Source organism: Balaenoptera physalus (assembly GCF_965194825.1).
Source record: "Balaenoptera physalus genome assembly, chromosome: 11".
NCBI lineage: Eukaryota > Metazoa > Chordata > Mammalia > Artiodactyla > Balaenopteridae > Balaenoptera > Balaenoptera physalus.
Window position 1 is genome coordinate 5,344,465 of NC_138896.1, and position 21,393 is coordinate 5,365,857.

At 40.2% G+C, this 21,393-nt stretch overlaps 2 protein-coding genes across 9 annotated transcripts in view; one reads left to right on the top strand and one right to left on the bottom strand.

Annotated features, from left to right (window-relative positions):
• Positions 1 to 10,214, bottom strand: part of CAGE1 (cancer antigen 1) — a 58,901-nt gene extending 48,687 nt beyond the window's left edge. For 5 of the 6 annotated variants that reach the window (XR_014250869.1, XR_014250870.1, XM_082413290.1 and 2 more), the window contains exons 1-2: positions 9,384 to 10,214; positions 2,021 to 2,544 (exon numbers count right to left, since the gene is read on the bottom strand). Coding sequence is in view for 4 of the 6 variants with exons in the window: in XM_082413290.1 (XP_082269416.1) it covers positions 2,021 to 2,544; positions 9,384 to 9,447 (588 nt within the window). In the remaining 2 variants the exon portion in view is untranslated. The remainder of the gene's footprint in view (positions 1 to 2,020; positions 2,545 to 9,383) is intronic. The other variant, XM_082413289.1, reaches the window with a different exon arrangement.
• A 180-nt stretch (positions 10,215 to 10,394) lies between these two features.
• The window catches only part of RIOK1 (RIO kinase 1), a 31,682-nt gene continuing 20,683 nt past the window's right edge, over positions 10,395 to 21,393 (top strand). For 2 of the 3 annotated variants that reach the window (XM_082413307.1, XM_082413306.1), the window contains exons 1-5: positions 10,413 to 10,688; positions 13,883 to 14,087; positions 16,351 to 16,441; positions 17,334 to 17,403; positions 20,230 to 20,272. In XM_082413307.1, coding sequence (XP_082269433.1) covers positions 10,618 to 10,688; positions 13,883 to 14,087; positions 16,351 to 16,441; positions 17,334 to 17,403; positions 20,230 to 20,272 — 480 coding nt within the window. In that variant the 5' untranslated portion in view covers positions 10,413 to 10,617. Of the gene's footprint in view, positions 10,689 to 13,882; positions 14,088 to 16,350; positions 16,442 to 17,333; positions 17,404 to 20,229; positions 20,273 to 21,393 lie in introns of all 3 variants that reach the window. The other variant, XM_082413305.1, reaches the window with a different exon arrangement.

The window sequence follows — 21,393 nt, forward strand, 5'->3', positions numbered from 1 at the left end:
GGTTCTCTGAGGCCGTGGGCTTAGCCGCCATGGCAGGGGGACCAGGATTGCAGGCACCACCTCCACTGTTCCCCCAGTTCTGCCTCCTCTATGTATTCCAGTGCACCCTCCTTTAGATGTACAGCTGCGTGGAATTCTCCAGCACCCTGGTATGTTCGGCAGATGCACGTTTGTTGAGTTGTGGATGTTTTACTAGTTGTAGATTGAAGGGCTGAGACAGAGAGAGCATCTCAATCCACCATGATGCTGACGACACTCTCGTGAAGCCTCTTTTGAATAAAGACTTTTTTATTCCTCATTAAACCATTACCTCACTATGCTATGACTCCGGTGAACATTAGAAAGTCAGACGAACATACCTCATGATTGACTTTCTGCCCACAATACAGTTTTGGGGGGTTTAAAAAAGGACAGTAAGTTGTAGTAAGAAAACACTAAAATGAATATGACATAACAACCCAGTAAAAGATCTCTGAAGGGGTGGGCTGAATAACTTTCTAGAATTTAGGGATACTGGATCCTTATATTTAGTGTTTTTTTCATTGTTCTGAGATAAAGACAACTATCCTTACTGAAGCCTACAGGTCCTGATATTGACCTTGATATCTAATCCATGCTACCTTTCCATCCTCATCAACAACATCCCTCTTCTCCCTCCAACCCAGCAACATTAAGCTTCCTTCAGATCCATGAATGAAGGTACCATGCTCCCTGCAGCCACAGGGTTTTTGCACTTGTTGTTACTTCTTCATGGAATGCTCTCCCACCCACTGTTACCTAATTACTCCCACTCATCCTTCAGAGCTGAGCTCAATTACCACTACACTTCAGGGAAGCCTTACCCAAACTCCCCGACCAGGACAGGAAGACTCCCATCTTACTTTTAGTCACAGCACTTATCATAGTTGCAAGTTTATATGTAATTTTGTATAACATTATATACAATTTATATGTAGCTTTTATTCACAGCATTTACCACAGTTGAAAGTTTACATTTACTTATGTGATTATTTAAGTCTATCTCCTCTACTAGGATGTTCTTTTCATGAGGACAAAACCCACATCTTTGGTTTTGGTTTTCTTTTTCAGCCATTTTATAACGAACACATAGCACAGGGCCTAGGACATGATAGATGCCTGAAAGTTTTTATTGACTGACTGAATGGCTAGATGCAATGGGAAATAGGAAGGAACAATCTTGAGAAACCCTAATTAAACAGCTTTTTAAAATGTTCTTTTCCAGACCTCAAAACAGGTAAATAAATTTCTCTTGTAAATGCTCCTTCCAAATAAATGACCTGCTTATACTTGTAAATGATACATAACAGCCATAGCTTTCTCACCAAACTCACAATGATAAGGCATTGTTTATGCTATTCTTGGATTGTTATCTATTTGCTCACACAAATTCTTAAATTTTTTATTTTTTTATTCAGAGAGTACATAGACTTTATACTGTTGGCATCTTCAGTGCTCTTAGGATACTACATACCAAGAATCAACAATTCAAAGACAAATTAATGTTTTCACTTTGGTAGAAAGATAAACATTTTTTGCTTGTCAGTAGAAATCCCACATGATAGAAAAACCATAAACTTTTCTTGTCAAATAATTTAATTAATACCTCTATACTTCTTCTTCTTCTAACCTTTTCCTTACCGTAAACTCTGAGTTCCAATCAATATGATTCACCAAATATAAAAGCTTAGTATATTCAAGGAATCATGCAGATGCTAGGGTGCATAAAAGGATAAGTAAGACAGAGCCTTGACCCTCAAAGAAATTATCATTTGGTAGAACTAATCCCCAAGTATGGACTTGATTTTATTAGAAAAAATTGTTTCTAAATTGAGTAAGATCTCAGAAGGCATTTTCCCTGGAGAAGCAATGTCCCTCATGCTGATCAGATGATTTAGCACTACTTACAAAAGTCTCAGATTACACACAGTGTTTTTTGTTTGTTTTTTAAAAACACATCCTTTAATATCCTACAGGCTGTACTAACCATTAAAAATCTTACCTCCACTGTTTTATAATTAGTTCTCAGATCAAGCAGGTTAAAGCTGTTCTCCTCATAAAGTGGTTGTTCAACATCGCTGTGTAAATTTTCCTCACACAAGAAGTCTTGAGGTTGACTAGGGTTGAGGGCAGATTCCATGGCAGTACTATTAGCCAGTGACATTTCCATGAATTTCAGCATCTCTCCACTGCAGTGGATTAGAGGTGGGCTTCTAGGAGGCTGTCTGACACACTCAAGAACAAGTTGATCTTTATTTGTGGAAGTGCTAGTTCCCTTTGGATTTTCTTCCTTAAATGAATCTTCCTGTATATTGGTGTCTTCTGCATAATTATATTCATGACGTTGCAATTCTGGCTCCTCTGTATAAGATAAGCCTTCTGTCAGATTTTGAAATGTTACCATTTCATTATTAAATGCTTCTGTCTGATGAAATTTGCAAAGGGGTTCAAATTGTCTGAAGGAAGAAATGCTGGTGTCAGCTGGCTGAGTTGGTACATTCTGTGAGTAATTTCCAATGTTGACATCTCATTAGAAAGAGAAAGATGGAAATAAGAATTAGCTGACCTGAAATTTATGACTTAACAGTTACATTTACATTTATGAAATCAACTGTTGGAGGCGTTTATGAATTGTATATATTTCAACCTTTTTCACTGAGTGTATTTGTGCTAGCAGACACAACAAAACTTTTTTACGTGGAGGAAAAAGTCATCAAGGGACTGCTACAAAAAAGCTTGTTATATATCATTCTTGTCAAATACCATTGCAACAAATTCCAAGACATCTTCAAAATTCTTTCGTTGTACTGTAATTTTAAAATGTTTCAAAACAATACAAACGCACAGCACATAGTGTAATAGCAAACACACATAAACTCATTTAATCTCACAACAATCTCATGAGCTAGGTACTGTTATTACCCCTGTTTTACAGATAAGAAAACTGAAACATAAGAGATGTTAAGTCACTTGCCTAAGGTCACAGAGCTGGTAAACAGTGCATCTGGGATTCCAGAATACTATTTCTAAATGCTATGCTATACTGTTTCTCAATATGACAAATTACCCAAATTTAATACATTTTAAAAAATAAGCAAATAAAGACAAAATGGCAAGAAGTAAAGTGTTACAAAATTAATAAATGACACTTCCCTTCTACCTAAATTCCCTCCTTTTCCCCTCCCCAGAGAGAACTACTATACTGAAGCTGGTAAGTATTAATTCTTCCCATCCATATTTTTCTAATTTTACTACTCATTTAAGTACTCTAAATAACACATATCAAGTTCCCAGACTTCCTCATTTTGTGACACCTTAAAGTCTGTAATTTTTTCACAGCACCCCTACACCAAAAGAAATACTTAACAGTTCCATTTATTAAGTAGTTAAGCTCAAACAACTTAACTATTTTTCCTAACAACTTAGTAGCTGTTTAAAAATATACATAAACTGTAAGAGAAAAATATTTTATTTCATTCTTAAACAACCAAACTTGCCTGCTAGTTGGGTACACGACTGAGCACAGCAAAATGTCTCAAACCTTGGAATCAAGCTGGAAGCCAACCCTCACTTCTGACTTCACACTGATTTTCAGGAAGTACTTGCTTTTTATCACAGCAACCTCCAAAAACCCATCTTTGCAAACAAGGCAGTATAGAAAGGATTATAGTATGGTTTTTATACTGAAATAGTGAACTATCTTAAGCTAGTAGTTTGTGGGGTCCAACAGATGTCCAGTATCACTGTTTTCTTCAAATTTCAAAATATCCTGCAGCACCCTGGGCAAACTGTGGGTATACAGTATTATTTTGTTTTAAATTTTTATATAAATAACATCATGTTTTATATATATCCATATAAATGTCTATTTCACTTAAATTTTTGCTTTTCAGACTTAGCCATGTAAATACATGTAGATCTAGTTCATTCTAAAGGATTACACTTTATTCCCTTTCTGTTAGATATTTGTTTCTAATTTTGCTATTAAAAACAGCCCTGCAGTAAACATCCTTATACACATTTCCTTGTACACTAATTGAAGAATTTTGGGGGGCTTCCCTGGTGGCGCAGTGGTTAAGAATCCGCCTGCCAATGCAGGAGACACAGGTTCGAGCCCTGGTCCAGAAGATCCCACATGCTGCAGAGCAACTAAGCCCATGCGTCACAACTACTGAGACTGCACTCAAGAGTCTGCGAGCCACAACTATTGAGCCTGCATGCCACAACTACTGAAGCCCGCCTGCCTAGAGCCTGTGCTCCGCAACAAGAGAAGCCACTGCAATGAGAAAGCCTGCGCACAGCAATGAAGACCCAATGCAGCCAAAAATAAATAAATTAAATTAAAAAAAAAAAAAAGAATTTTTGCCTAGGCTCTGGGTATATACCTAGAAGTGGAATTGCTGAATTATAGGAAATACATATCTTCAACTTTACTAGATATTGCAAAGTTACTCTCCAAAATGGTTGTACCAATTAACACTTCTACCTTTGCTTTACATCCCTCCAACCCATGTCAGACTTACACATATGAAATGGTATTTCGTGGTGTTTTTAATGTACATCCTTTCAGGTATTTAATGGTCTTGCAGGTTTCCTTTTCATGATCTGCCTATTAGATACTAGGTCTCCCCAAAACTCTTATGTTGAAGGCTTAACCCCCAGTACCTTAGAATGTGATTGTATTCTGAGATAAGGCCTTCAAAGAGGTAATTAAGGTTAAATGAGGTCATAAGTGTGGGGCCCTGGTGCAATATGACTGGTGTTCTTATCAGAAAAGACACCAGGGAGGCACAGAGAAAATGCCACATGAGGATATAAGAAGACAACTGTCTGAGAAGTCTCAGGAGAAAACTCTGCTGGCACCTTGATCTTGAACTTCCAGCCTCTAGAACTGTGAGAAGATAAATTTCTGTTGAAGGCACCCAGTTTGTGGCATATTTTGTTATGGCAGCTCTACCAAACTAATAATACAATTTGCCTGATTTTCTATTGAGTTATATGCATCTTTTTCTTATTGGAGTTCTTTATTTTGTATACTAATCCTTTGTAAATTGTATACATTGCACGTATTTTCTCTTAGTCTGAGGCTTGTTATTTTACTTTCCTGATTATAATTTGGTCATACAGAATTTTTTTTCATTTTAATTTAGTCAAATGTGTTGATTATGGTTTGTATTTCTTGTGTAACTCTCTGAGCCTCACTTTTCTCATCTGTAAAATGAAGGTAAAAACAGCCCTACTTAAAAAGAAAAAAAAAAAGCCCTATTTTATAGGATTGTGGATTAAACGTGATAATGTACATAAAGTGCTTAGCACAGTACCTATTATTATAACAGGACACACACACAAAATTTTAGTTTCTCTGTTTGCATATTGCCGACAGAGAGATACTCACCACCTAACAAATTGCCTAGTGTGCTACAGATTTCTTCGGAAACTGTGAGTTTAGACTCAATTTTCCTTTTTATATACTTTATTTCATTCTGTATTAATAACAAAAAGGCATTAATATTAATACTTCTAACCTCATAAGCTTCTTCTAAAGGTGTATGTACATTGCTATATAATTTTTCTTTTAGTATTTTTTGTTGCAAGGGTAGAATGTGCTTTCTGGTATCTTTCCCCACTGTATATCTGAACTCCCTTCTAATTAAACCATACTAATAGAGTTACAATATTAAATCGCAATTAAATAAGTACCTTGCTATTTCAATATTTCAGGTTTTTCTGGTAAATCAAATGTTACTATAAACATTCAAATATATGATAACATATATATCTCTTACTGATAATTCTTTGATGTTTATTAAATCTGGTCTAAACAACTTAAAGGTAGTTTTTATTCGAGTCATTTAACATTGCACATACACAAAAAAAGGATTCCAGTATAAGGTGGAATCTGATTTCACTAAACAGCAATCCCTAACAATTCATGTAGCTTATTCTCAAAGTTCCATTACTTCTACATAAGATGAAAGGGTTTATTAAGTAAATTAAAAATATAAATAAGATAGTAAGAGAAATATTTTAAACATTTGAGGAAAACATTGGTTTAATCATGAATAGTGTATCAAGTATGGACACCTAAATGATGATCTTAAAAAATTCTTATCTCTTCTTAAAGTCAGCTGGTTACAAACCTCTATTCAAAAATGCTTTTTTATAGCATTGTTCTACTTATTGAATGCATTTGAAGTACAAAAAAACCAAATTATATTTTATAACAATCTGTTTTTTACACGTGTTGCTGAGACCGATCCTTCTAATTAGATTTTAAAAGTATCAAGAATAACATACTTGAAATATAAAATATAGCACTATTGACATGTACTGATGTTATATTTATACAAACTTTTTGGAACTCCTACACACTGAATTTTAGAGATCACTTCTAACCCTAGTATTCTATGATATTTAACTAAAACATGCCTTTTGTTCCTTTGGTCTATATATTTTCTATAAAGAATAAAATGCTCAGTGAAACCCATGAGGAAGGACCTCCTCATATAATTTAAGACATTCATTCTTTATAATTCAATATATAGTATCTTGGTCCCTGATTAACCCTGTAATACTATGACAAAAATATTTTTTCAAAATGAAAATAGTTTTTTTTAATTATAAAAAGTAATTTTGAACGTTGTCTAAAAAGAGAAAGTAAAAAACCCACTACCCAGTGAGAAGCTGTGTGACTATTTTTCCATGTCAAGTGTATATCTATACTAACAAATTTTAGGTTTACATATCTGCTATACATGTGTACAATAACTAGGCCCCTACTGATGAAAATTTAGGTTGCTTCCAATGTTTAGTTATTATGGAGAATTCTGCAAATATCTCATTTGTATACTCTCCTAGAGGTAGAATTAAAAGTAAAATGTGCAGTTAAACTCTTGGTTTCCTACCACTAAACAGCCCTTTAGAAAGTTACGCCAATTATGGCCTGAATCACATGAAATTGTCACTATTTGTCCATTTTCGAACTATAGAAAGGCAATTTCATATGGCACAACCTAACACACTGCTACTATTTCCCTACACTCAAGCTAACAATTATCAAACATTTAGAACATTAATGAAGACCTTGCAATATTACAACCTTTTATTTTGTGAGAAAGGGCAGTAGGAATGTTCATATAGATACAAAGGAAGTCATTTACGTGCAGGGCACAGTCAATGTCATTATAAATCATTTGCAAGCTGACATAGTGGAAAATGCTCTAGACCAGATGATGTGATCTGAGTCGTTGTGCCCACGTCCCCTGGCTGCACTCATGGGGCTACACCAGGATGCTAGAACGGATTGGTTTTAACACTCTATTTGTAAGACTCTATCTTTCTTTGTACACTAATGGAACTGGGAAAACCAAGCCCTATATTCCCCCCCTCTACGCCTCCACTGGAGATTCTTTTATTATTCCTCATATTTTTTATGAAATTTAATACAGAAAACAATGTGAAGGATGAAGACATCTAAACTTCCCAGAATTTATAAGCAATGCACACCTGGGGCAAGTCTGAAGTGGTACTGCTGGTTTCCATAAAGAAGGGAGAATCTGAGTGAGTTAAGTCTCAAAAAAGACTGCTGAAATTCATAGCATCTGCTTCTGACATGCTTTCTAATTTTTCATGAGAAGCATCCACTTCAAAAGGTACAGGATCTGAAGGTGATGACCAAACTTTCTGATAGTCCTTGTTCCTAACTGTTGAATGATGAAAGGCCTCTTTAAAAAAACATAATTTTAGGGGCTTCCCTGGTGGCGCAGTGATTAAGAATCTGCCTGCCAATGCAGGGGACACAGATTTGAGCCCTGGTCTGGGAAGATCCCACATGCCGCGGAGCAACTAAGCCCATGTGCCACAACTACTGAGCCTGCGCTCTAGAGCCCGCGAGCCACAACTTCTGAGCCCATGTGCCACAACTACTGAGCCCGCGCCTAGAGCCTGTGCTCCGCAACGAGAAGCCACCGCAATGAGAAGCCTGCGCACCGCAATGAAGAATAGCCCCTGCTCGCCACAACTAGAGAAAGCCCGCGCACAGCAACAAAGACCCAACACAGCCAAAAAACAAAAAAACAAAAGAAAAACATAATTTTAATGTCTATTAGTATATACAAACAAAAAGCTGTTTTCTGCTTCCCTCCTCACATTAAGAAGGCAGCAAAGTTCACTACCCTAAATTTTAAAATATCATTTGTGAAGTCATTGGAAAAATATAAAATTAGTCTAAGTATGTTACAAAGTCATGGTAACTTTTCATGGTAGTAAATACTAATTTGGACAAAAAGAAGTCAGTGTGTGTGGCTACCATCCAGTGATTCCCTAAAAGGTTTGGGACCCAGAAGGTGAAGGGATCTCTCAATTACTTAATCAAAAGATATTTACAAAATATTATCAGAGACCTATTAGGGTCCACAAAACACTGTATTTCTACTTACCTGATACTTTCTATTCTAATACCTCATTACCAAGTCAAAGCCAACACTGAACATCAGTTTTCCCTCCCTTCCCTATGCCACACTTATTCTCTCAGGCACTTGGGTCTGAAAACCAGGAGACATCTTTGGCATCCTTCTACCTCATCACCCATGGGCTACTCAGTTACCAAGTCCTGTGCGATTCTCCTTTAAAAAATGTTCTTCATAACCCATGCTTTCTTTCCCTCCCTACGGCATCGTACTGGTCCATATTCTCATGACCTCCTCAGGTCCGTCAGGGGATGGGAGTAGAAAACAGGTCCAAACACATTGAGTCCAAATTCTTCTGCTTGACTTCCTAGGTCTTCCATAGCCTGAACCCACATTACCTACCCAGTCCTCTCCTCAAGTCAGATCAGGCTTCCTTCCCTGCAAATAGATCACGCTCCTTACCATCTCAGCAGTCTGCCCTGGTAAGTGCTTCTCCCTCCTAAAACCTTCCTATCTACCCGTTCACCCAGTTTTTAAATTCCTTCAACGTCTTTAGTCTAAACTTCCATCTCACAATTCAGCACCTATTGGTTGACTGTTTTAGTCTTCACCATTCTTTCAAGGGTGCTAGTGTCTGCACTCACATACTATACAGACCTCAGGAGGAGCCCATTTACGGTTTTTCAATATCCCCTACAGCAAACCAACCAGTGTTGTTCCGAGAATATATCGAATAAATCCTGCACTTAAATGATTTATTTCTATTAAAACTTTTCAATCTGCAGCCACTTAACCACTCCCCTGGGGTATTTTATTGAATTATCAAATTAATAAATAATTCGCCGAGGTTTAATTTTTTTTCAAACCTGTCATCATTTGGTTAAGGATCAATATAAAAAAAGCCAGGGAGCCAAGCCGGCTGGGCAGGATTGGTGAGAGGCCAGACTTTATGCTCACCTTTTCCTCTGTCTTCCAAATACGTAAATGCTGCCTGGGCTGTGGTGAAGGGGGTCTGAAACATCCTTCTTTTGTTTTCCAAATACAAAAAACCGCCAGCGCCTTATTCCTTCAAAATTTTTTGTTTGCAAACCTAGAACTCCCAATTATAACACTTTTACAACTTTGTTCATATGGCATAATCTACCAATTTCCTTTTTTTTTAAAGTTAGGCTGCCTTTTTTCATCTTTCATTCTGTCCTTACCCGATTTATGCTAGACTTGAAAACAACAACCAAAAACAAACTTGTTCAAATGTTTGGATAGATATTCCAGAGACACTCCTAAGCTGTTTTAGGATGGGTGTTAAAAGAGGTGTCACTGGGGCTACTGGCAAAAATTCTCAAGTGTTTTTTTTTCCTTAAATTTTCAGTCGTATGTCAAATTTCAGACTTCTGAAAGGCAACTGTCTTATTTTCACCTCACAACAACGCAACAAACTTTTCAGGTCGCACACGTGTGCTCACTTCCAGGCTCCATCGCTGCTCGGCTCCGCATTAAGGATTTCGGGCTGCCTCCCTCCGCACTGGGTAACGAGGGAGGGGGAAGAACGCTTTCAACCTTGCCCACGCACGGCTTTTCACGCCTCGCAGCGGGGATGCGGCAGCGCTGGAACGTCCCAGTGTGACGTCCGCCCGGCCGCGCCCGCCCCTCGCGGCCGCAACGGCGCCCGCCCGGCTCCCGCGCCCTCTGACCCTCTCGAAGTTTCCATTCGCAGAGTTGGGAGGTTACACGGTGTGAGACCCCACGTCCAGCAGCCCCAGCCTAGCTGACGCGCCCTTCCACGGGAGGACACAAAGCGGGGAGCGCACTCGAAAAGCTCCGGAAGGAACAGTCGGCCCAGCCTCGGCGGGGAACGACGGGAACACGAACGCCCCACAGGCCTCGGGTACCTCTCGCGCCCTGCGGGACGCCAACTTCCGGCGCTCAGCCCGGCGCGGGGGCGGGGCTTCCGGTGGGAAGACGCATTCCATTTGGGGCGGGCTTCCTGTCTGGGTGGCTCGGGGGCTAGGCTTGGAACTCCGTCCCCCGCACGTGGCGCGCGCTTTGGGCGCGGGGGCTTCTGAGCGGTTTGCGAGGCGGACGTCAGGCGCAGAGGCCGTTGGATCGGCGGGTAGAACCGTCCCTGTGCCGTTCCTGCCCCGGCGCAGGGCGAGCGGCCGCTGGTGGCTCTGAGGCTCGGTGCGCTTCCGTCATGGACTACCGGCGGCTGCTGATGAGTCGGGTGGTCCCGGGGCAGTTTGACGACGCCGACTCCTCGGACAGGTAGGCAGCCGTGAGTACACCGACGCTGTGCGCACGGTGCTCTCTCTTCCGCCGCCGCGGTCCCTTTGGGGAGTTGACGCTTGTTTGTGGTTTGGAGGGAGACTGGTAATTCATCACTCGGGGCCTCTTCACAGCCTCTTGCTGCTTTCTCCATCCCAGCCAGGTCTTTCTGTTCAGTTGCCGGCGGAGTTAATGAAAGCCCCTTGTCTGTCCGGAGAGTCCGGGGTTCCCAGATTGTTAGCATCGCTGAGAGGCAGAGTTGGAGAGAGCGATTGGGTAACAGGTGTTTGAGCTTTAACTACATTTAACGTTCAAAAAATATTGGAGCACCTATCGTGTGCCTATTTCTGTCCTCGGCGCTAAAGATAGTGATGAACAAGACAAAGCAAGGCCCTGCTGCCATTGAGTTCTGCCTTCTACTTGGGAGGGAGGGCACACCATTAGGTACATAGAGAGATATTTTTTTAAAAACCCAGATGACATATTTACTATGCAAACAATTAAAATCAGTTGATAGACCTAAGTAGTGGTTTAGTTGTAAGGGAAGGGTTAAGTCCAAATCTGGGGACCTACTTGGTGGTCCAGCGGTTAAGACTCCGAGCTCCCAATGCAGGGGACCTGGGTTGGATCCCTGGTCAGGGAACTAGATCCTGCATGCCGCAACTAACGATCCTGCGCGCAGCAACGAAGATCCCTTGTGCAGCAACCGAGACCCGGTGCAGCCAAAATGAATGAATGAATAAATAAATAGTCCAGATCTAAAGGACACGAAGGAGCCAACCTCAGGAAGAGCAGCAGGAACAGCAATTCAGGACAGGGGACAGCAGGTGCAGAGGCCCTACGGTGGGATCCCTTTTGGCTGTGAAAGGAAGATCTAGAAGCCACTGTGCCTAGAGCACAGTGCAGGTAGTTGAGGAGATTGGTTGGTAATGATACAGAAGTGAGAAGGGGCCAGAGCATGAAGAGTATTACAAGTGATGGTAAGGTTTTGAGATATTATTTTAGGTCTTATAGAAAGCCACAGGAGGGCTTTTAGCAGGGCAGTGACATCACCTGATGTATGATTTAAAGGAATCATTCTGCTCTGGAGGAGATGGTTTTGGAGGGCAAGGGTGGACACAGTTCAAAAGTACTCAGGTAATTGAGTTCAAAGACGATGGGATCAAGCTAGGGATGTTTTGGAGGGTGAAGGGACAGGGTGTAACGGTGGGTTAGATGTGAAGTGAGAGGCAAAAGGAATTAAGGATAACTCCTACTTGAAAGCAAAATGAAACATAGAGTTCATTTTGGAATTTCAAGAAAATGGTTTTTACTTTATAGTAAGGGTTCACTACACATAGATTTTATTAATTTCAGTAAATATAGGTGGATGGCTTTCTGTGTGTCAGATCTCTTGTTAGTTGATCGTGATACATTGGTAAATACTCCCCTGAATGACACAGAGCTTGCACTCTACCAGGGGAAGCATATCGAATAATTAGACAAATTATTTGTATTAGATTTGGGTAAGTAGTACAAAGGAGAAGTGGGTAAAGAACAGGGCAGACTTTCCTGAGCAAAGATAGTAGGTCAATACTGGAAGGATACGTAGGATTTAGCCAGAGAAATGAGAAGGGCGTCCAGAACTACGTTTTCAGATGAGCGTACAGAAGGCCTTAGGGACTAAGTTAAGTGGGAAGAAGAAACACAGCCAGTGTGGCTGGTGAGTAGTTAACGGTCATGAGTGTACCCTAGACATTGTGAAGATAGAAACCGGCGGATTTTGCCCACTCCTGGGACTTTGGAGACATTTTTGTTTGTCATAGCTGGGGGGGGTGGCTGGTGTGCTGGTGGCGTCTGGAAGGCAGGGACCAGAGACGCTGCTGAACATCCTTGAGGCACAGGACAACCGCCCTCAACAAGGGATTGTCCAGCCGAGGTGGTGACGCCGTGGTACAAATGAAGGTATAGCTTTAACATGCCGCTCTAGGTTATTGGCGATTGAAGGATCGACTTACGGATTGTGTTTATGAAATCCTAGTCAACAACAGGGGTTTACTGATTTATTTGTTCTCTTCCCACCCATGTCCGTGGAGATTTGGAGCCCTCTAAGCCATGGCTAGTTAATGAGTCAGGATCGATAATCTGAATTTACTTAAACCACTGTCTGACTGTGTTTAATCTGGTAGGGCATATCATCATGTGTTTTATGTGGTTTCTGTACTCGTTCTCCACCTGAGGGCTCAAAACTGGTAGTACTGCCTCTGGAATCTGACCTGCAGGCATGTTGTGTTTGGTGTGCACAGTGGTTTGTTCAAATTGAATATACCAGGTAAGTGGGAGATTTTACACAAAAACCCAGAGTTGTGGCTTCTTTTGAAAAACTAAGAAGATACCGTAACACTCGTCTGAATTCTCACGTGGCATGAAAAGACCCTGTTAGCTGTGCTCCCTTTACTCTGGGCCAGTTCTCTGGGTTTGACAGTCTCCGCTTCTCCTCTTTAATTATACCCAGCCTTCTGCTCTCATTTGTGCTGCTGCTTCACCGTCCCTCCCTTCGTGAGCAAGGGTGATTTGAAGTTCTTTGTGTAACACAGGTCTTGATACGAGTTCAAGGTAAGGCTTGAAATAAGGCTTTAGACTTATTCCCAAGTTTGGTCAGAAAGCTTCCCCCACCCCATTTTTTTTGTTGTTGTTGTTGCGGAGCACAGGCTCCAGATGCGCAGGCTCAGTAATTGTGGCTCACGGGCCCAGTCGCTCCGCGGCATGTGGGATCTTCCCAGACCAGGGCTCGAACCCGTGTCCCCTGCATTGGCAGGCAGATTCTCAACCACTGCACCACCAGGGAAGCCCCCCCCCCACCCCCTTTTAAAGCAGCTCTGTGAATGGTTTTCCTGAAGTTCAGGTCTGGTGTACTCATCAGAGTTAGTTCATTCAGCAGAGAAGATAATAATATAAATTCTAACTTCATTAAGGCAGGGGTGGATTTAACAACCTTATGTACTTCTTCCGTGGTAGGACCTGGAGAATAAGTGAACAGCTGGAACAGAACCCTGAGAAACAGGAGAACTTGGTGTTAAGTTTGAGTTTATTGGGAGATGTAAGCGAACCTTTTAGATTTATTGGTATAGATGTAGCCTACTATATCATAAATAAATACATATGCAAGTCCAATTAGAGTATGTGTAAACATGCCAAAACATTGTTATTTCCAGTGAAAACATTGACTTGAAGACTGTCGAAGAGGAAGGTGATATTCTGTTTGAAGACCTTCAGAATAACGTGAATGAGAAGATGGGTGAAGATGAGATAGAAAGGGAGGAGGAGGAAGATTATGACGACGATGATGATTGGGACTGGGACGATGGATTTGGAAAACTGACCAGGTGTTCAGCCTCAGGTGGAGGGAGTAACCAGCAGGTATCTGATGAACGATCCTGTACATCTTTGCGTTGTTTGCTTATGTCTTCTTTTTTAAAAGGACTTTTTGTGGTTCTAGAATTGAGTAACTGAAAGGTTTTCACCAGGTTATATTGCACCATAGCCCTAGCCTTTACTGGTTTTCATTCTTCATCCTTTCCGTATTTCTGATAATGATGTACATTTGTTCCATAATCAGTAAATTTAAAAAGTTATTTAAATTGTCATAAGATAATAAACCTAAAAATCTGCCTGGGAAAAGACACAAATAGGCAGATTACTACAAATGGTTAGGAAATAGAGAAAAAGTTCAGCTTAATTAGTAATTAAAGAAAAGCAGAGAGTATGTAGAGATTTTTTTTTTTTCACTTATGAACTGACAGAGACACAAAATATGTAATAAGTCTGTTGCCATGGAAAACTGTCTTAATGACATGGAGAAATGTTCCCGATCTGCCATCTTCTACCAAGTGCAGAATGCAGGTTACCAAGCCGCGTAGAGCCTGCCCCTCAAACTGCAAGGACTAAGAGTTGGGAGTGTGCAGAACCAGAGGGTTCAGATGGTGCATCTTCCTGGAACATAAAGGTTCCTAGAGCATGAAGATAGGGAGGGGGGGAAAGCAGCACTATTTCTTTGAAAATTAAAACAGCTATACCGTGGCCTAGAATGCATACGTTCTTGAATAACCGAAGAAATTTCACACTTAACGTGCTGTATTGCTTTGGCAACTCCTTCACTGATTCATTGGTGAGACTGAGCAATTTCAACGTAGAGTGGAATTTCTTTTAATAAAGCTGGGGGGAAAATATATATGCTTAAATGTTAACTGTTAATCTTTGGGCGCTGGGCTTATAGGTAATTAAAATTTTACCTGTGGTTTCTACTGTGAACATGTATTATTTTAAGTTATATTTAATAGAAAACAATTTTTAAGTTCCCTGTAAATAAGAAACTACTCAGCCTCCAAGTTCACGCTTAGATACCAGGATTGAATCAGTCCTTGTGACAGGCCGTTTTAATCTCTGTTCTCTTATTTATAGGTTCTGGATATTGTCTCCCCTCTCTTCCCTTTTACTTCCATTACTTCAGTTTGTTCATTGCACCAGTCTAAGTGCTAAGCCTTGTACTTAGTCTTTCCCTCTCTTGAGACACTAGGCCCAAAATGAAATTCCTGGAACCAGTTTAACGTTGGTCTTAGCTCTTTATTATACACTTGGGGGTAAATGAACATTCTCACATTTTAAATCTAGAAACCAGTCAAATTAGAAAAATGCATTTAATTTTAATTTGTTATTTATAATAATGAAGAATATGTTGTAGAGAGGTTAGAAACAAAAGCAAAAATGCAGATTATATAGACTTTATTTTAGCCAGTGACTTTGTCCTATTTCAAATGCCTTTTTTAAAAAAATTAATTTATTTTTTTATTTATTTTATTTATTTTTGGCTGCATTGAGTCTTCGTTGCTGCACGCGGTCTTCTCTCTAGTTGCAGCGAGCGGGGGCTACTCTTCGTTGTGGTGTGCGGGCTTATTGCTGGGGCTTCTCATTGCAGAGCACGGGCTCTAGGCGCATGGGCTTCAGTAGTTGTGGCTTGTGGGCTCTAGAGCGCAGGCTCAGTAGTTGTGGCACACGGGCTGAGTTGCTCCGCGGCATGTGGGATCTTCCGGGACCAGGGCTCGAACCCGTGTCTCTCCTGCATTGGCAGGTGGATTCTTAACCACTGCGCCACCAGGGAAGCCCTCAAATGCCTTTTTAAAAAACTTCTTGGGCAAATTTGATTGATCCTTCCCTTCCCTTAGGGTACTCCCCTAAGTATTGATACTTTAATAGTTAACTATGGGACTTCCTTGGTGGCGCAGTGGTTAAGAATCCATCTGCCAATGCAGGGGACCTGGGTTCGATCCCTGGTCAGGGAAGATCCCACATGCCTCAGAGCAATCCCACATGCCCATGCGCCACAACTACTGAGCCTGCGCTCTAGAGCCCGCAAGCCACAACTACTGAGCTCACGTGCCACAACTACTGAAGCCTGCGTGCCTAGAACCTGTGCTCCGCAACAAGAGAAGCCACCGCAATGAGTCCATGCACTGCAACGAAGAGTAGCCCTGCTCGCCGCAACTAGAGAAAGCCGCCATGCAGCAACAAAGACCCAACGCAGCCATAAATAAATTAATTAATTAATACTAAGGGAGAAAACGTTATGAACCTTAGGCTTGTATTTATAATTAGAGCTTTAGTCTTTGGAACTCATTTCTTCCAGGCAAATCGACAGACTCCCAGCTGCAATTCAGCCAAAATGTCTACTCCATCAGACAAGGTCTTACGGAAATTTGAGAATAAAATTAATCTAGGTGAGTTTTTAACATAACATTTCCTCACTGGGCTATGAGAAAATTCTTCAAAAACCACAAAGTGTTATAAAATTTTATTAGATTAAGCAATGGATATATTCAGTGTTGCTGACTAAATACTAATGCTTAGAGAAAATTAAAAACTTAGTCATTTAAAAACATAGCTTCAAGGAAAGACTTTAGCTTATACTTTTTTAGTTGTGTTTTCTCTCCTGTTGTAGAAATACGAAGTTACAGATACCCATTCAAGTTATTGTCTGTTTTGTATTAGATTTTGTAGTAGGATTATCTCGTAGTAGAATGTTGAAAACGCTAGGCTATTGAGTATAATTACGTTTTGTTTTACTCGAAACTTTTTGTGTGGCATTAATCATTTAGTGAGCCATTGAAAGCAAGGAATCAGAATGTGGATTTGAAGCCACTTAGGAAATGCAGGTTCATCTTTCTCTCATAGACGCTGACCATTACGGATCTGGTACAGCATCTCTCATATCTCATCATTGCCTATCATGGGCCCATAATTTGAAAAGAAACTGACATTTTTAGAATTAACTTGGAATACAGGCAGTTATATTATCTATGTTAGTCGTACAAAATATTTAAAAATGTCTGAAATTCAACATACGCAGGTAAAGTAGTTTTGAGAGATTTCTGGATCTAGATTTTTATGGCTCAGAAATGACGGCTGTCGTGATTAAAGTGACAACCCTTGTTAGTAAGGAAGCACAACTTAGCGCTTGCCCTTAAAAACATTAAACACTTTTTTCATTACTACAATAGATACTATGTATAATAAAATATTTAGAAAATGGAGAAGGCGGAAAGTATGCTTAGTCAGAAACTTTTTGTCTTACATGTTCTTTACGTTGTGGGTTTTTGTTTTTTTTTTTAGCGAAACTAAACGTTACTGATTCTGTCATAAACAAAGTCACGGGAAAGTTTAGACAAAAGGAAGCAGATATGTAAGTAATATTTCAAGTATATAAAATAAATAAATAAAACAAAACCTGGCTGGTAGGAACTAATTCTAGACAAATTAGTAGCGTCTTTGTCATAATTCTTTTGCAAAGGATGTTCCTTTGTGTACCTGAACCAATTCTTTTTTTTTTTTTTTAAGTTTAAATGAGGGTATTCTATGCCTTTGTAGGTTGAAAATATTAAATGAGTTTTCTTAAGAAATCTGTGCTAAAACTATAATCTTGTGAAATTCACGAATGTCCTCTCAGGAGGGGAACAGTGTTTGTACGTTACAGTTTAAACTAGAATGTTAGAGTATGAAAATGTTCCCTTTTTAGAACTTATTAAGAATTGTTCCCTTCCATGGAATATTTTTAAAAATTTAAGGGCAGATTTAAAACTAAATAGTGATACAACAGAGAACAGTTTTTATTTACAACTCTGTTCTCAAAGCCAAATGTTTAGGATCTGGCTAACCTCCTATTGCTAATGGCTCTAAGGCATTAACAATATATTATAGAAGGCAGAACACTATGACATAAATCGCAGCAAGATCCTTTTTGACCCAGCTCCTAGAGAAATGGAAATAAAAACACAAATAAACAAATGGGACCTAATGAAACTTAAAAGCTTTTGCACAGCAAAGGAAACCATAAACAAGACCAAAAGACAACCCTCAGAATGGGAGAAAATATTTGCAAATGAAGCAACTGACAAAGGATTAATCTCCAAGATTTACAAGCAGCTCATGCAGCTCAATAACAAAAAAAAACAAACAACCCAATCCAAAAATGGGCAGAAGACCTAAACAGACATTTCTCCAAAGAAGATATACAGATGGCCAACAGACACATGAAAGAATGCTCAACATCCTTAATCATTAGAGAAATGCAAATCAAAACTACAATGAGGTATCATCTCACACCGGTCAGAATGGCCATCATCAAAAAATCTAGAAACAATAAATGCTGGAGAGGGTGTGGAGAAAAAGGGAACACTCTTGCACTGTTGGTGGGAATGTAAATTGATACAGCCACTATGGAGAACAGTATGGAGTTTCCTTAAAAAACTAAAAATAGAACTACCATACGACCCAGCAATCCCACTACTGGGCATATACCCTGAGAAAACCATAATTCAAAAAGAGTCATGTGGGCTTCCCTGGTGGCTCAGTGGTTGAGAGTCTGCCTGCCGGTGCGGGGGGCATGGGTTCGAGCCCTGGTCTGGGAGGATCCCACATGCCGCGGAGCGGCTGGGCCCGTGAGCCACAGTTGGTGAGCCTGCGCGTCTGGAGCCTGTGCTCCGCGGCGGGGGAGGCCGCGATGGTGGGAGGCCCGCGCACCGCGATGAAGAGTGGCCCCCACTTGCCGCAACTGGAGGAAGCCCTCGCACAGAAACGAAGACCCAACACAGCCATAAATAAATAAAGAATACTGGTCAAAAAAAAAAAAAAAAAAAAAAACTCATTAAAAAAAAAAAAAAGTCACGTACCAAAATGTTCATTGCAGCTCTGTTTACAATAGCCAGGACATGGAAGCAACCAAAGTGTCCATCATCGGATGAATGGATAAAGAAGATGTGGCACATATATACAATGGAATATTACTCAGCCATAAAAAGAAATGAAATGGAGGTATTTGTAATGAGGTGGATGGAGTTAGAGTCTGTCATACAGAGTGAAGTAAGTCAGAAAGAGAAAAACAAATACAGTATGCTAACACATATATGGAATCTAAGGGAAAAAAAAAAAAAAGGACATGAAGAACCTAGTGGCAAGATGGGAATAAAGACACAGACCTACTAGAGAATGGACTTGAGGATATGGGGAGGGGGAGGGATGAGATGTGACAGGGTGAGAGAGTGTCATGGACATATATACACTACCAAATGTAAAGTAGATAGCTAGTGGGAAGCAGCCGCATAGCACAGGGAGATCAGCTCGGTGCTTTGTGACCACCTAGAGGGGTGGGATAGGGAGGGTGGGAGGGAGGGAGACATAAGAGGGAAGAGATATGGGGATAAATGAATATGTATAGCTGATTCACTTTGTTATAAAGCAGAAACTAACACACCATTGTAAAGCAATTATACTTCAATAAAGATGTTAAAAAAAAAAGAAAAAAGACCTTCTTCCTCATTAAAGTATTTTTACTTTTGGTTCAAAAAAAAAAACAATATATTATAGAAAGTGACACTAAGATGATATAAATGGCAGTGTTAGAACTGAACTTAAAAACCAGTTTTCTTCTAGTTTATTGTTATGCCCAAGGGATACCAGCTTTTTGAGAAACAGCATTTCTTATTTAAGTGTCTGTTTGAATCTTTAATAGTTTAGGTTAGTCTGTGAATTGAGTCACTTAGTGTGAGCTGAAGCCATCAGAGCCTGCGTTTTAATGCAGTAACTGTCTTGAAATGATAAAAACTTGTGTCTTTGTAGAAAAGGACTCTAAAGAGAAAGCCTTGTATATGACTTTAATTCTATACTAATATAATCATTAAAGGTCTAAGGACAGTAGTTACAGACTTGATGTTTTCTTTTTTCTGACATAGTTCACTCTATCCCACTGCTCTACTTATTTAATGCTTCTGAAACATGGATGGCATTTTTTTTTTCTTACTGCAGATATGCTCCTTTTGCCCTAGGGAACTGAATTGCTTATTAAGGGGAAATGAAGTTTCACAAAGTGATGAAACTATGACGAGGTCGTGAAGCGTTTTGTTAAAGGAACTACCTGCTTAGGAATTTCATGGAACGATGTACATTTAGAAACTTTTGATTTTGGCTTCTCTGAATTTTGAATGTCACTTCTGTTTTTTTGGTTCTGCCTTAGGTATCGCATCAAAGATAAGGCGGACAGAGCAACTGTAGAACAGGTACAGTTGGAATGTGTTGCAAGCTCTTATTTTAAAGTAGCATTTCTTCTGTCTTTGAGTTGTAATTTGCTTTCATCCTTCTTGCTTAATGCTAATGTCACCTAGAACTGCTTCTATGTAAAACTGCTCCTTCTTTGAGTTTAGAGAGCTACACTTTGCTTTATTTCTAATAGGATTATTAATAGATAAATTAGAATCATGCCCTGCTTCTGTGGCCCTGTGAAACCACCACGCAATGCTTTCATCTTCTAGGGGGAAGCAGAATTGACTATAAGACCAGAAATCTTTTCTTTTGTCTTAAACAAGGTCTGCAGGGATTTTGTGAGCCTTCCCAGGTGGTGAGTCAGGTATCACCCACAAAGCGTATGTGTGTGTGAGAGAGAGAGAGGTAGACAGATAATGCCTTCAAATTTTCAATTAGAATCCCTTACTTGGTTTAGAAGTTATGCTTGTTTTATTCTTTATTCAAGAATGGGGAAAAATCAGCCCCTGATTTTCCCACATGTAGAGGGTTGTAATTGGGTATTAGGATTGGCCCAGATTTTTGTTGTGAAGAGAGTGATAAAACAGGTCAGAACATTGCTTCTGCTGCCTACCACCCTCCCCGACCGTACACATAAGCACAAACACGTTTCGAATAGTAGCCTCTTCGCCCTACAGGTTCTTGGTTTAAGACACAAGCACCCATTCTATCCACCTCCATCCCAAACTGAGCTCCAACCCATTTGTGCAAATGAAGAATTCCACCTTCAGTCTGGCAGGAGCAGGTCAGGTCTGGGATCTGTGTCTTTGTCATCCTCTAACTTATTTATTTTGTGTATTCTCTTTTGTGATTGAGAGCGAAGTGTGGTCCAACTCAGAGAGATGAGGCAGCTTTCATTTTCAAAGACCCTGAAATCCTTTTTCTCTTGGGAAATTAATTTTGAAGAAGAGTGTATATCTTGAGTCTTAAACTGTCTTTTAAAAATATATATTTGTGGGCTTCCCTGGTGGTGCAGTGGTTGAGAATCTGCCTGCTAATGCAGGGGACACGGGTTCGAGCCCTGGTCTGGGAAGATCCCACATGCCTTGGAGCAACTGGGCCCGTGAGCCACAATTACTGAGCCTGCACGTCTGGAGCC